Genomic DNA, 15,718 nt, shown 5'->3' on the forward strand with positions numbered 1-15,718 from the left:
AAGTCCAGTGTTCGCAGATGAAGTTGGCGCCCGGGCGGGAAATTCAAACTGGACTCGGGACAGCACAGCAACCCTATATGCGAAGCGCAGCAAACAAAACGAGACCTCCAACACATGCCGGCATAACTGCCCCAGCATCAGTACCAATAGCACCTCCACTAAAAAATGAGCCAACGTCATGCAGCCAAAGGCAACAGCCAGTGGCCCTCACCAGCTTCATCTCCTTCTTGAGAGCCCGCGGGATGTCGGCCGACCGGCGATGGTAGGAGAGCTTCTTGACGTACGTCATGGTGCCTCGGTAGCGGTACGCATCCTCGGACAGGTTCATCAGCCGCGAATCGCTCACCATCTGGTTGAGAATGCTGAGCTAACCACGCAAGGGAGAGAGAAAGAGAGAAAAAACGAAGCTGCAGAGCGGCACAGTCTTCATCGCACATGAAGGATGCATATACCGTATTTACTCGCATAATAGGCGCACTTTTTTTCCAGAAAATCCGGCTGAAAGTTCGGGGTGCGCCTATTATGCGGGGTAAAATTTCCGGAAATTTTTCGACTCGCGAAATTGAACATACCGCATAAACGCACTCCTGTATGGGCCGCACCCCATTTTCCCGAAGAAAATATTTAAAAAAAAATCCATGTACGGGCCGCACCGAAACTTTCCACGACCCACGCGGGAATGATCTTCGAAATGAATCGAACAACTTTCAATCAGAACTGGAATGTCTTTTTTTTCCCAAGTAGAGGCGCCTTGATTTGCACTGTATGCTTGCACTGTACCATGTCATTTTCTCACTCTTTCTATATTAATGCCCCTTTACGTTGTATTCATTTGTTGCCAGACTTACTAGTGTTGAATTTCTGGACATTTTTCTTTTGTTTTTGTAGCCTTCTTACTTTGCATTGTTTGTGAAATGCCCCTCCTGCTAGGGCCAAAGCATTGGCCTGCAGTATGGTTAAATAAATAAATGCACGCGCCGTGGCCTCCGCGATCAGCCCGCCGGAGCTGATCGCGGCCTCGGCCTCCGCGATCAGCTCCGGCGGGCTGATCGCGGAGGCCACACACGCGCACAGGAGCATCCCTGAAAACGGTGTGCGGCTGTTCTACGCGATGTCGTTGTACGTGCTATGGATCTGCAGCAGCTGCAATGGCAGCAGCACTAGTGAGTAGTAGTCAGTTCAGCAAAAACTTTGTTAAAATAAAGATTGGGGGGCAGGGGGCGGCGAGGCGTCGGCTTGCAATCGTGTGAATACAGTATTGACCACACAGTGCCAAGTTCGGGGTGCGCCTATTATGCGCGGAAATAAAAAAAATCTGATCTTTCGCGCCCAAACTAGGGGTGCGCCTATTATGCGAGTGCGCCTATTATGTGAGTAAATACGGTACTCCATTGGTTGGTAACAATAACTGGTACTCTGCTTGATATCTACTCCCCACAAAATTCCCCCTCAACACATTGAGCAGAAACAGGTCATTGTTGATGATGATGATATGATGACAACAATACTGTCTCCCAAAGCGCAGCCCAAGGCCATATCAGCGTGGTGCCTCACCTTGCTTATTCCGTGCTTGGGGCCTGTAAGGTTTGTGAGAGGCTCCAAGTCACGCTTGTCAATCATCCACAGGAGACCTGCAATCTCTTGCTCGTACTTCCAGTTCCTGCATTCATGGCAAGGTCAGTTAGGTGGCAGTCAATGGTGACACAAGGCTGCATGAACCTCGATGCACACAGAACCTATTTATTAATTTATTTAGTAAATACTACTGGCCTGCATTATAGGCTTTAAGCAGGAGTGGAGTACAGACTTATGATAATGATAAAAATGAGAAGTACATTTTGACAGAAGTAGCTAGCGAACAGAGTCAAAACCAGAACATACAATCGATTACAAAGGCAGAGAACTGGTAATGACATCGAACTGGGCAACTATTTCAGGCTTATAGTATCCTTAAACAAATAAATGAAATAATTAGGGGTGTGCAAATATTCGAAATTTTCGAATATATTTCGAATATTATATTTTTAGTATTCGTATTCGATTCGAAATCCAAGTATTCGTGTTCTTTCGAATATTCGACCCGACGCGAATATTCGTATCTAGCCGAATATTCATTGTGAGCACCGGAGTTCATTTCGGTCCGCAAGCCCTATTGACAGAGAGATAACAACATGGCGGCTCCCAGAGCAATGCGCATGGATGAAGGAAAATTTTTCCTTCGAATTTTTCCTTCGAGGAAGGAAAATTTTTCCTTCTCCAAGGGCCATGCCATAGCTGACTGCGCTGGTGAGCTTTTTTGTGGCTACACGTGCGAAGCTGCTATAGTCAGAGCTGTGCACGAAGTACCTCGCAATACGTTGCCAGGTCAGTGACAAGTGAGAGGGCATTATCTGTGGCTGGAGGAGTCGTTTCAGCTAGAAGGGAACTACTTCTGCCTGACCATGTGGTGCAGCTGGTTTTCCTTCACGACAACCTTTTATGTTCATCCCAGCAACGCGCTGTTGTGCTGATGGCAAGCTAGCCTTAATCAATGCTGTGTACTAGCCATCCTCTCTGATATTTCCACTTTTCTGAGAATAATGTTCGAGACTTTGATACTTTTTGTGCATCCACACGCATCCACACACACCTTTTGTGTTCATTTAATTATCGATAGTTGAACTGTGATGTTCTTGGGTGCTCAAATAAATGTTTTGTAGTGGTTAAATGCGTCTGTCCTTAATTATTCGATATTCGGAATCAAGTATTCATATTCGATTCGTATTCGAAAAATTTGATATTCGCACACCTCTAGAAATAATATACTTTCAGGAGTTAAATTTGCGGGTGCAGAGCGCTAAAACAGAAGTCTCGTTCGCGACATGTTTAACACAATAATGACGCCTGGCATCTTGTAATGACCACTGTGTTTACGTTATGGGAGGGTTACAATAAGAGACTCTGAACTCGACACTACCGTCACAAATAGCTCTAGCAGCCCACAAATGATTAGGCAGTTTCATGGCTGAAGGGATGTACACTCCACATCATGGTTACTCAAGCTGTCCTTTGTCAAAGATTAAGAGCAGGCAGCAACCATTTTCTGTTCTTGGAGTCTTCCTACACTCTGGGGTACTCAGACGAGACACCGACAGCGACAGCGTGAAACACTGGGAACTTGGCTAATACAGCTAGCGCTGCGATATTCTTTCTTCCTGCCGATGTTGTGCATGCGATGAAATGCATTTAAGCCGCTCCCCAATTAATTAGTTTCATGTTCACCCGAACCCACAGACTCTCCCGAAATACAGAACCAAGAGAATGACGAGTGAAGTTCTCACCTGTACACAACAGTTGCGAAGACGGACACTAGAATGAGTAGGACGCCAAGCACACTGGCTAATATCTCTCTTCGATTGTCTGGAACCAAAGTGGAACAATAACAAATAAACAAACAAGAAAAGCGGACTGTGTAATTGGCCAACTTTACCAATTAACATAGTGCTTTGTATTACCAGTCAACACCCAGTTAACGACGCTCACGAAGTCCGAATCTTTGCAGCGCCCCTGGTGCTCTCATCACACATTCTATCCATTAGCAGCAAAACGAACTCAACATGAAGCGGCTAGAACAGCAGAAACTTTGTCTTTGTCTTTATTTCATTTCATTTTCTCACAACAGAGAAAACTGTTAATTACTGCCGCTAAGACCTTCCTATCATTAAGCTCCACTTATGCACACTGCCTTAATTCGTCGAAATTGAATTTTTCCATTAAAAGTTCAGGAATTTTTTTTCCTGCTCACTGCACTGCCACAGCTAATACACCTCTTCTGTGTGCACTTCCAACTTCCGTTCAAATGAAAGGCAGTTCACAAATATTCTAGGCACCACAGTTCAGCTTTCTATCTCTGCCCTACCGAATGACAGTCTGTCATGATTTCGCGAATATTTCCACGAAACTCAATTCAAACCCTCAATCATGCAATTATTCAGTGTGTGGATCAATATTAAACAAACATGCACCTTAATTAAACATAAATTTTATTTATAGACAGTTATTCTCTCATAAAAATGCTACTTTTGCACCAGTTTTGCAGTTTACATCAGTCTCTCCAGCTGGCTATGCATGACAAGGGCATGAAGAATACATCAGCAAAAAGAAGACTCACAGGAGCACACTACTAACATCTACTTGTGTTGCTGTCTTCTTTGCACCTGTTTATACACAGAATTTGCACAAATTTGCCCAAAAGCCTATCATTATTGCATCATCACCATCATCAGCCTGACTACGCCCACTGCAGGGCAAAGGCCTCTCCCATGTCTCGCCAATTAACCCTGTCCTTTGCCAGCTGCGGCCACTGTATCCCCACAAACTTCCTAAACTCATCAGCCCACCTAACTTTCTGCCGGCCCCTGCTATGCTTGCCTTCTCTTGGAATCCACTCCATTACCCTTAGGGACCAGCGGTTATCTTGCCTTCGCATTACGTGCCCTGCCCAAGCCCATTTCTCCCTCTTGATTTCGACTACTAGAATGTCATTAACCCGCGTTTGTTCTCTCACCCACTCTGCCCGCTTCCGATCTCTTAATGTTACACCTATCATTTCTTTCTCCATAGTTCACTGCATCCTCTCTGCCCGCTTCCGATCTCTTAACATTACACCTACCATTTTTCTCTCCATAGTTCACTGCATTGTCCTTAACTTAAGCTGAACCCTCTTCGTTAGCCTCCACATTTCTGCCCCATTCACAGCCAGAAGCTACGAAGATTTTGCTTTTTTTCATGCGACGGTCTGCGCAGCATGTGTGTTTGTTCTCCGCCCACCAACGAGCTCCACTGGTTGAAAACAAACCGCCAGCTTGTACCGTGAATGCACATTTTGTGCTGACAACTGGTGCAAGCACACCTGCCACCTCTCTTGCACAGTGAGCACTTTGCGGAAACTAACTGAGCCTGCACCCCTCTCCCCATGCATTGGTTTCAACCACTTTTCCATGCAGCAGTCCAGTTTTCGTACTCGAAAATCTTTCCCAGCCCAACTGGTTCATGGAACAATTTCCAGTTGGTTCCAGTTGGAACCCAATGGCCCATTTGGTCCCAACTGGAACCAACTGGAGATTGTTTCATAAACCAGTTGGGCTGGGAAAGATTTTCGCCAGAAGGCACCACACCTTGAGATACAGAGATAATGATGCTATGGCAACCAGAAAACCTCACCCAGAGGTGCGATGCATCCGGAGCCGTCGTAGCCGCACGGTGGTTCCTCCAGGGGCGGCTGGCCATTCTTCCACAGAAGATTGCTGCTGTTGGTGCTCAGCTCGAACTCCTTTGTGCCCCGGCATCAATAAGAGAGGAGCGAGGAAGGATAAGCACACGTTAGGCCTGCCACTATCACCAGTCAGTTTGTTTGCGCATCTGTCTGGCACACGCTCCCACCTTGCTATATTTATTCTTTATTTTTCTTTATTCAGTTTATACCCTGCTTAGCCCAAAGGCGCTACAGCAGGGGGGTTACAGTGATGAAAAAAAACACATCTTATCATTCATACAGCACACTTGCTGACATGAAAGGCGATTCCATTCACTTATATAGAACACAAAAAATGAATTTGCATACATCTTAGTTCTGGTACAGTATTCCAAAATCTTAAAGCAATGATCAACACGAGATGAGACATAATGGGGCCTGTGTAAATATTTTTCCTTTTGAATGCCGGTTTTGTCATGAAATATTTGATACAGCAGTTTAAGGCGCAATTTCCTTGTTCGAGAAGAAAGACTTTCCCACCCCAATTCGTTTTTCATGTCGGTGCAGCTATCACCTCTGGAGTATCGACGTAGGACGAACCTTGCAGCTCTGTTGTGGATTTTTTCAAGCTTATTGCACAATGTTATTTGCAATGGGTCCCACACCGCACATGCGTATTCAAGCATGGGTCGAACGTATATGTGACAAAAGCAGTTGATTTTAGGTGAGGCGGCGTGTGACCCAGATTTCTTTCTAAAAAGTTTAGGGTCTTTGCAGCCTTCGTGACCACCGTGTCAATATGAGCATTCAAGGAACAATCGGCCGAGAATGTCACACCCAAATATTTATACTGCGATTTTTGCATCACTGTATTGTTGTTGATGGTGCACTGAGATGCTAACTTCGTCTTTTTACGTGTGAAGGTAACATGAACACACTTTTTGCTGTTCAACTGCATTTGCCATCTCGAGTACCATTCAAGAACACATGATAAATCACTTTGTAACTGCGCAACGTCACATTCGTTGCTAATTCTTCTGTATAAAACACAATCATCGGCAAACAACAGTATATTAGACCCGATCCCTGAACAGATATCGTTTATGTAAACCAAAAACAATCGCATAAAGAGGAGAACATATGTTGGTTAAAACCCCAACTCAACACGTGCGCAAGAGGAGTGGTGGTGGCAAGAGGGTCTTCTAGTCATACTCACTTTCTGGAAGGGTTCAATAAGCGCCTATACGAAGTGCTGCGGCTACGACTTTTTTGCAAAGACTTTGGTGAAATACCCTGTATGTAGCAAGGGTTTTACGGGGTGTTGCAGGGTCCCTACAAGGTGTTGCAAGGGCCCAAGGGGGCTTCGCGTGGGACCATATCTGGAGTGTGCCTATAATTCTACATAGTGGCTAGCGCACAAGGGAGACGCACACAGAAGGAATACAGACAGGACAAAACCTAAACTTGCAACTCAAATTTTACTTTGGAAAGAACGTGTTTATACAGGATTTTATTTTCCATTCTCCTTTACTTGTGCCGCTGGTGCTGCCTGCAGTTGCAGTCGCGTCAAAGTGTGATAATAGAACCTTAAAAGCCACATGTTACAAAAAGCCACAGGCGTCACTAAAAGTGATAAACTGGAATGTATGCAGCACCAGCGGCGCAAGTAAGGGAGAATGGAAGATAAAATCCTGTATAAATACGTCCTTTGCGAAGTAAAATTTCAGTTGCAAGTCTAGCGTTTGTCCTGTCTGTATTCCTTCTGTGTGCATCTCCCTTGTGCACTAGACACTATGTCAAATTATAGAAACCAACTAGCCCAATTAAGAGCCTTGGAATGTACCATCAGATGCAGAAGTCCCAAATTGCTTGTGACTTGCATTGAGCGTGTGGCGTCACACAGCGATTGGTGCCATTCATTAGTGTTCGCTTTAGAACGCACCAAACAGAATAATGTTCTCGCTGTGTTACCAGCTATTGGAGCCATCCGATAGCGGACGCAATGTAGGCTTGGGAACATTTGCAGTGGTGGCACAGCATCGGTCATAATTCTTCACGCCACATATGGTTTGCATATGTAAATTTCTGAACATTGGTAAACTTTTTCCGATGTTTATTTCAGAGCAGAATTGTTTTTTTTTTCTTGGCGAGTGTTGTTTTTCTATGGATCAATTACCGCGTTTTTTTTCTTTTCGGTGATTGATATGGCAGTCTAGTGCGGTTAAAACTCATTTACCATTTATCTGCCTTTTTGCCAACTGGAGCATGATTTACAAGTAATTAATGTACAAATGGTTGCATTAAGAGCTCTACTTGTAGCTCTACATGCTACCTCCATTAATAAAAAGCGATGGAAATGACGGAATAGTAAGACGAAAACTGAAGTCGAAGTCGACTTCCACTTCAAAAGCTGAATTGCTCGAATTGCTCGTTGACTTGTTGTGTTGGGTTGATTGAGAGGACGGGGCGTCACATTGTCTCACCGTATCCCTGGCTTGTGTACTTAGTTAATTTTTTCTGTAACTTGTACTCATAATATTCAGCTAGATATAGTGTGTATGCCACAGCTAGCTGGCTAATATGAACAAGGATGGCAGGTTAATATTGCTAATATTCATGTTTACTTAGTGACCATGAATCGCCACATAAAATATGCCTACACTTAGTACTTGACTTATGATAGATTTTATTTTTATTTTTCCGTTAAAACCTCATGACAGCCGAAAAGCAAAACTTGTGGAACGAAAACTTTCTGCCGAAGTGTTACACTTGTAAGCTAACTAAGTGGCCGCAGCATGAGCGGACAGGGGGATGGTGCACTCACGGCGAGGTTCCTGTCGGCGTACTTGAAGCCACCGATGGGCTGGAAGAGGCGCGTGATGCTCAGTGGCGACACGCTGCGGAGCTTGGCGAGGCGGTCGCGCACCTGCATCACCTTCTCATCGGCGACAGGCAGGAAGGCGAGCACAGTGTAGTTGCCCTCCACGTCGCCCTTCTCCGTGATGCTCATCACGGCGTTGGTCACGCCTGCACCACACCGCCACAACAGCACACATACTGTGATATACTGCTTCGAGGGGCGATTCTGACAGTGTTACACGAAATATTAAAGTTACATAAGAGAGTTAATACTATACCACCAAGCTCTTCCTCACTTCTCCCCCCCCTCCTAACCAATGCGGCATAATCAAATGAGAACTAAAACTCTCTTGGACGTCTTGTGGACGTTTAGGATGTCCCTGGGACATCCAAGGGAGTTTGTGCTGATTGGGCAGCTAAAGTGGCAGCTATGATAGGCTGCCCATGACGTGATACATCTTCGAGGGGCGATTCTGACCGTGTTACACGAAATATTAAAGTTACATAAGAGATTTAAAACTATATCACCAAGCTCTTCCTCACTTCTCCCCCCTCCTAACCAATGCGGCATAACCAAATGAGAACTAAAACTCCCTTGGACATCTTGTGGACGTTTAGGATGTCCTTGGGACATCCAAGGTAGTTTGTGCTCCTTGGGCAGCTAAAGTGGCAGCTATGACAAGCTGCCCATCACATGATACTGCTTCGAGGGGCAATTCTGACCGTGTTACACGAAATAGTAAAGTTACATAAGAGAGTTAAAACCATACCACCAAGCTCTTCCTCACTTCTCCCCCCCTCCTAACCAATGCGGCATAACCGAATGAGAACTAAAACTCCCTTGGACGTCTTGTGGACGTTTAGGATGTCCCTGGGACATCCAGGGGAGTTTGTGCTCATTGGGGAGATAAAGTGGCAGCTATGATAGGCTGCCCATGACGTGATGGTGGTGCCTTGTCTGAGCATGGAGGGGCTTTGTAGCAGCACCGTCACCCGCAGCAACGCATGAGCATGGATGGCACTGAGCAATGGCTCTGTCTCGTCTTTCACTGTGCTACTGCTGGAGATGGCACTGCTGTAGCTTCTTCAATGCAGACCGGGCCGGCGGTGATAAGAGGATTGGAGGAACGCACAGGTTTTTGCCATGCCTGTGGTCTCAAACATGGCGGCCACTATGGTAAAGCTGTTTGGCCCCGGCCTCTCGCCAAGTCCACCTGCTAGCAAGGCCACAGATGGTGCATTCTCAACAGCCCCAAACACAGATGTGCGGCACGCAGCTGGAAAACAGCTTAACTCCTTGACTAGGTGGTGAACGCAGGTATCCAATTCCAACACATTACGACGTCCGGATGTCACACAGGGGGTGGCATGTGCACATTTTGAATTATAAAAACAAGCAGAAGGGAACAACTCACTGGTGTAGCGCTTCCTGGAAATAATCTCCCGGATGACTGCTCGGCCATCGGTGATACTGTGGTTCTTGCGGATCAGATTTGTCACGGCATCGGCGTACAGCATCACTGAGTCGTACAGGTATGACGCGTACTCCGTGATGTGCTGCGCAAAGGGCGTAGTATGTGCATTGCTGTTGCTATCAGAAAAGTAGCAGCTCCTTTATTTACGTGACAGAGATGACAATCACTCCCACTTTGCCCTAGGATGACAGCAAATTGCTTGAGAGATTCAGTGATGCCATGCTGCTAATCGTGTGAAACAGAACATAAACTTACATGAACTGCAAAGACCGCGAAAGCAGTGTCACGCATCTATACAGTCTGTGAACAGCAATGTGAACAAGTCGCTATTCGCCCGTAATCGGCCTTCTTCACTGAGACCATTGGACATGAAAAATCGTGGATACTCTTTGAGATATCTGAAGCTAAAAGCAGGCTGAGAAGGGCGCTCTAGTGAGATCACTGGTGCATACCTGTAAAAGACGAGGGTTTGTACAACAGAGAAAAATTTAAGGGTGGCAAGCGGGTACTGACAAAAAAAAAGTTGAAGGAATGCATTACAAAAATATAGCCCTCCCTCATGAGTTACTCGTAAATAAGCCCCTCTTATACAGTTAGCTAGACTATTTCACACTATGCTACATACACCTGTGCGAGAAACTAGGATTTCTACCCAATCTTCAATGGAATTGACACCGCAGTGAAGCTTCAGAACCCTCTTCAGCCTGTATCCATCTTGCGGCACAATTATGTTGCTTTTAAAGTTATTTGCTTTTAAAGTTTTGAAGTTAGGACGAACGACTCACTAACTGATTAATCTGTCTGCCACCTATCCTCCTCACACAGATTTTAATTGCCCTACTGTTAATGAGGTTGACTGAGTGAGTGACTGATTTACTGATTGATCCAACTATGCTGCTCAAACTGCATACTAAACAGCAGCATGAGAGTATGCGCCTCACTCTGAGCTGCTCTAACTGGCGCGCAGTTCGTCTAGGGTTCACCGTATGCAGTACGCAGCATGAGGCAAAATACAAGAAACACACACCAGCTATTGCTTTTCAATCAGCTGTGATGGTTCGCTGTTGCAACACTTGAGCAGGTGTACACTCATGAAAGTTTTGTGTAGTCTAGAATGTGTCTAGGTGGTGAACATTTGAAAGACACCTGCAGACTGGTGAGCAGACTAGCCTATAGGAAAGTGCAGACTAGTGTTGCTGTTGTTGAAATTTTCTTTGTGCAAATAAACAGTTATAACCACGCTTTAAAAAAAAAGAAGAAAAAATGTGCAGTACAGGCTCATATGGCCTCAAAATGAACAAGGCAGCTGACGCTGGCGAACAGCGATGAGGGCCGTAGTACGAACCATCTTGAAGGTGGTCAGCCCAGCAGGAAACTTGAAAGGCTCCTTCCGGTTGTTCTCTCGCACGTGCTCAGTGAAGTTGGAGTAAAATTCGCCAGCAGGAGGCCTGGGCACGATGACCATCAGCTGGCTGCACGCATCGTTCAATGCCCGCATGTCCTTCCCCTGCACATTGCCTGCGCGACGTGGGATGCGCGTCGTGATGCTATATGATCGCAATCAACGAGGCGAACGAGCTGGAGCGAGCTTAAATGAGCGCTCCGCCTGCCCAAAAAAGGGAACACTGAAGCTTAAAGGACTAGAGACGCCAAACTTTTGCTCGCGTTTTTTTCTTCTTTCGAAAGATGCATGAGGCAATTAATGTAGTACATGGATCACCTCAGAGCAAGACCGCTAAATAGCTTTTAATTTAATTGCTTGGTGCTGTTCTGGTTTCGGTTCCAGCAGCCAAATGATGGCTGTGACGGGTAAGAAGTGTTTACGTCACATATGAGGCATGAACAATATAATCGCTGATACATAGTTTTAATTCACTACAGGGCTGAAGCTAGCCTGCTTCAAGAGTTGGGATAACAAAGAACAATGCATCAGCGGTATTGCAGGTTTTTTGATGCCTCACATGACCTAAACCTTTTTACACCCCAGAGCCATCGTTCAGGTGATGAAACCGAAATGGCATGAGCGAAGAAATTTAATTATAAGTAATCTAACGGTCATAGAACACCTCGTGGTGGTCCATGTACTGTGTCCTACGCATCATTACAGAAAAGAAAAGATGTAACTAAAATAAGGTACTTATAGTCTTTTCATAACAGATGACAGGAAGAAAGAGAAGACTACATAATTTTAGTTGTTTTGAAACGAATGATAGAGGTTTGAATGCAAACATCATTTGATACAGTTGACAAATTGTCAAATGTGCCGTGTTGTCTATGCTGAGTGAGCGTACCATGCTACAATCGGTACATTTATTAATGCTGCCTACAGGAGTGCATCCAATGCTTTCAGTGGCTTTGCCAGGCATCATAAAGAAGCTATTTGCTTCATTTGCACCTGCATGTATGCAGGATATGTGTACAGTGCCCATGTATTATATGCACTGCAATCAGTCATGTCCTTAAACAACTGCGGCCACCAGATTGGCACAAGATTCTTAATCTAATCATGTGACTCTCTGCCACCCCCTGTAACATTTAACTTCCCTTGGAAAACGGTTTTAACATCATGCAGCATAGATTAATAACAGGACGATACAGGCAATTAAAACAAACACGCTGAAATGTCCGTGCCACCTCATGGCCCTGCACCAACTTATGTCCCGACAGGCCAACTCAACCGGCACTGAAACTCTCTTGGACTTACTGTGGACATTTAGGACGTCCATGGGACATCCAAGGGCATTTCAGTGCCCGGTGGGATATATAATCAAGTCCTGCCAGCTGAAATATTACCAGGAATCCGGGACATGCGCTTTTAGTTCCCATGGCTGCCACCACGTGGCGTGTAGCATTGAACAATAAAAAATTGCACGTATGTCATCTGTGACATAAGAAAGAAAGAGAATGACCGAGCGGCTGGAGAACAAAATTATAGGCTGCTAGGCTTAGCGGCACTGGCTGGGCGCTGTCCTGAACACGGTGGTCCTGAATCGCTGGTAATGAGTCATCACAGCATGAGGAGGAGGCTGCCTACCGAAGAAATTGATGTTGAAGTCCTCCCACGAGAGGATGTCGTGGTCGATCATGATGACCAGGTACTCGTTGTTGTCCGTGAGTCCGCGCATGCGCATGGCGATGAGCAGCGTGTGCAGGTCTCGATAATTGCCCATGTACACGTATACTGCATGGAAACGCACACACGTTAAATGGGCAGATCGTATACAATAACTTATTTTCCCAGCACTGCCATCCCCACAGAGTTCACGTACTAAGTGACAGCGGCGGTCGCTCAAAATGATGGTGGCAGCCGTTATCGTATCTATTCGTGATAGCAATCCGCTACTATGAAGATAAAAAACTGTCAACGTCAATCTTTTCAAAATAATGTAATCTGCACCAAAATGACAACTATATATACTCCCACGAAGCTTACAAGCACCCGGAGAGGCGGATTTCCTTCTCTACACTTCGCCACCTGTCCACCGAGGCAGGTGGTGCTACGGCCACCGCTGACAACGGCGCGAAACTGAGGAATGAGCTAATGCTCTAAAAAGAAGGGTCATGACAAAATAGTATACGATTGTGGCTGAACATTGAGCGGGTTGATTTATTAGTAACGTCAAACGAAATGGTTCGCTTCAATGCCCTATTGCAGCTTATTTCAAGTTTCATGCCGTCTCTTTAGAAAGGCTTGAGAGGGAAGGCAACGCTCCCATGCTAATGCTACTTTGCTTTGTTTACAGCGTGTTAGAGGGGCACGCAGTGAACGCTTTCTCGTGTGTACAATGGTAAAGTGTGTTGGGGGTGTGTACTGATGCTAGACAATGATGACTTGCAAAAAAAAATGTTGCTGACGTTATCCAAGGGTCACGTGACAGCAATGACGCAAAAATTTGGCGACGTCATCGAGGGTCGCGTGATGTCCTGTGACAACAATGACGCAAAAAACTTGCCGACGTCATCCTATAGGGTCACGTGATAAATGTCACGCGGCAACAATGACTTGCAAATAAAAAAATTGGCTGTGGTTTAGCTCTGGTTAAACCTGGAGTGACGCGATAGTTACAACTGGCCGAGTGGAACTCGCTCAGTCGAATTGCACAGTCGTCTTTCGCCGCTCAGTTTCACTGGGCGTTCCTTCTTCATCTTCGTCCCTGGACGTGGATTCACTCTCTCCCCCCTCTCCACTCCTCTCCCACTCGGTTTCGCCGGCGCGCCGCGACTCCGCCCCACGTGACCAAACACGTAACCAGCCACGGCGCCGCCACGGAGGCCGCCACGCTGAAGGCTCGAAATGCTAGCGTAACGTAGGCGCGCGGCGCGCACACCAGCTTCGTGCTCTGACATCACTCCGCGCATGCGCACAACTGATGACGCGGGCGACGTCTGCTCCGCCGTCGGCGCAGCGGCGAGGCGCGCGGCGCGCACATCAGCTGTGGGCCCATCTCCGTGGACACATCCGAGGCGCACCAGCGCAGCGCTTACGCGCCCAGCGCCGCACCGCGACAAGCGTCGGAAAACATATGCAACTCGATGACCTGTCGCTGCTACCGCGTTCAGCTCGGCTCGGCGAAGCAAACGGCGCGAAGGATGCCGAGAGAACTGCGTTCTCTGATTGGTTACACCGACCGCAAACCAGCGGCCACTTCCATGGACAGATATTTGCCAAGCGCCAGCTCGCGTCTGCGCGCCGCGCATGCGCAGACCGGCTCCGGCGTACGCTGGTACGCGTAGACGCTGCGCTCGTGCGCCTTGGATGCGCCCATGGAGATGGGCCTTATGACGTCAGTCCGAGCATGCGCACAGCTGGCAGAGCGGTGGTGCCACGGCTCAGCGCGCAGCCACGCTGACCTCGCAAAGCGGCTGGCGTAGTGTAGCTGTCGCTACAAAATTTGCTGACGTTCAAACGCTAATGTTTTCGCATTTCTCCAGTTCATCAGACTGCAGTGGCAATTTTATTCACAAATGTGGAACCTGAAAGTACTGCCTGAATCTTGTGATACTTTCCTCGGACCGCGGTGCTGGGTTTAAATAAATAAATTTAAGATTTCACGCAATAAAAGAAACAATATTATTTCTTACCGCGTTATTGTTTGCAAAGAAAGATTCAAGCTAAATGAGCTTTATGCCAGAGCAGAGCGCGCGTCCTCCAAAACAACGAGGAGGCACCGAAGCTATAATCGGGTGCAGTTGTGTGGTAAGCACGCCTGATTTGAGTGCCATGCTCCGACACCGCATCTGTACCCCGCGAAATGGGGCAGCTGGTCCTGTGAAAATGGAAGTCCGACACACGTTCCTGAAGAACTGCACTGCTGGGCACAACTGAGGAACAACACCTCAGATGATGTGGCGTAGAATTTCCACAGCGCCGCAGCGGGCACATAGCAACAACAAGGCTGCAAACGGGGTCACTCCTACGCCCCGCGATTTTAAAACATAAAGACCCGACTTTCTCGGGGTATCGCAAATACTGTGACACGAGAGTAGACGTGTATCATATGGTATGGGCCTGTCAAAAAAATGCACAGATACACATAATAAATCAGCTATCGAGAGAGGGTTAGGAAGAGACCCTGCCCGACTGCTCGGACCTGGGTTCCCAGAGAGCTCTGGTCCAAAGAGCGCGGGCAGCGGCTACACACGTGCCGGAATGAGGGCTACGTACCACCCAAGCAGGACAGGGGTGAAACCCTCCACTCTCTCCTAAAACCCATCCCAGTGCACCAAAAAAATTCAGGGAGCACTTTGGCTCTCTAAAGTGCTGCAAGGCGAAAGTCTTTCCTGGCGAACTGTTTGGCACTGGCTGCGAGACTGTTTGGGCTGTATTAGTGCTTTATTTGACTACACCCTTTGACTGCCGACTTTATTTCTTTAGCACGACTCTCTGCTTTGATGAGTTCGGTTGTATCCATGGCTCTGTTCGCAGTAATGAGGTATATAATGTGATCACCCACGGACGCCTTACGCCCCCTGTCGGAGCGGACAACAACTATTTTATTAGTTGTCGTCTGCTCCAAAAGGGGGCGTCAGGCATCCGTGGGTGACCTCATTACTTCGAATCCGCGAACTCTGACGTCACAACCATTTCGACCAACCGAAAAGCGTGACACCTCTGCTGACAAACTTCTGTCGACAACGGTGAGGCATTAAA

At 46.8% G+C, this 15,718-nt stretch overlaps 1 protein-coding gene across 3 annotated transcripts in view; it reads right to left on the reverse strand.

Moving 5' to 3' along the window:
• Positions 1 to 15,718, reverse strand: part of LOC149347988 (receptor-type guanylate cyclase Gyc76C-like) — a 321,612-nt gene that overhangs the window by 48,177 nt on the left and 257,717 nt on the right. For all 3 annotated transcript variants that reach the window (XM_089587835.1, XM_089587834.1, XM_089587836.1), the window contains exons 6-13: positions 12,602 to 12,748; positions 10,913 to 11,085; positions 9,508 to 9,649; positions 8,058 to 8,260; positions 5,203 to 5,311; positions 3,321 to 3,399; positions 1,555 to 1,660; positions 212 to 367 (exon numbers count right to left, since the gene is read on the reverse strand). In XM_089587835.1, coding sequence (XP_089443961.1) covers positions 212 to 367; positions 1,555 to 1,660; positions 3,321 to 3,399; positions 5,203 to 5,311; positions 8,058 to 8,260; positions 9,508 to 9,649; positions 10,913 to 11,085; positions 12,602 to 12,748 — 1,115 coding nt within the window. The remainder of the gene's footprint in view (positions 1 to 211; positions 368 to 1,554; positions 1,661 to 3,320; positions 3,400 to 5,202; positions 5,312 to 8,057; positions 8,261 to 9,507; positions 9,650 to 10,912; positions 11,086 to 12,601; positions 12,749 to 15,718) is intronic.

Source organism: Amblyomma mixtum, chromosome 4 (assembly GCF_055824585.1).
Source record: "Amblyomma mixtum isolate Tamu chromosome 4, ASM5582458v1, whole genome shotgun sequence".
Taxonomy (NCBI): domain Eukaryota; kingdom Metazoa; phylum Arthropoda; class Arachnida; order Ixodida; family Ixodidae; genus Amblyomma; species Amblyomma mixtum.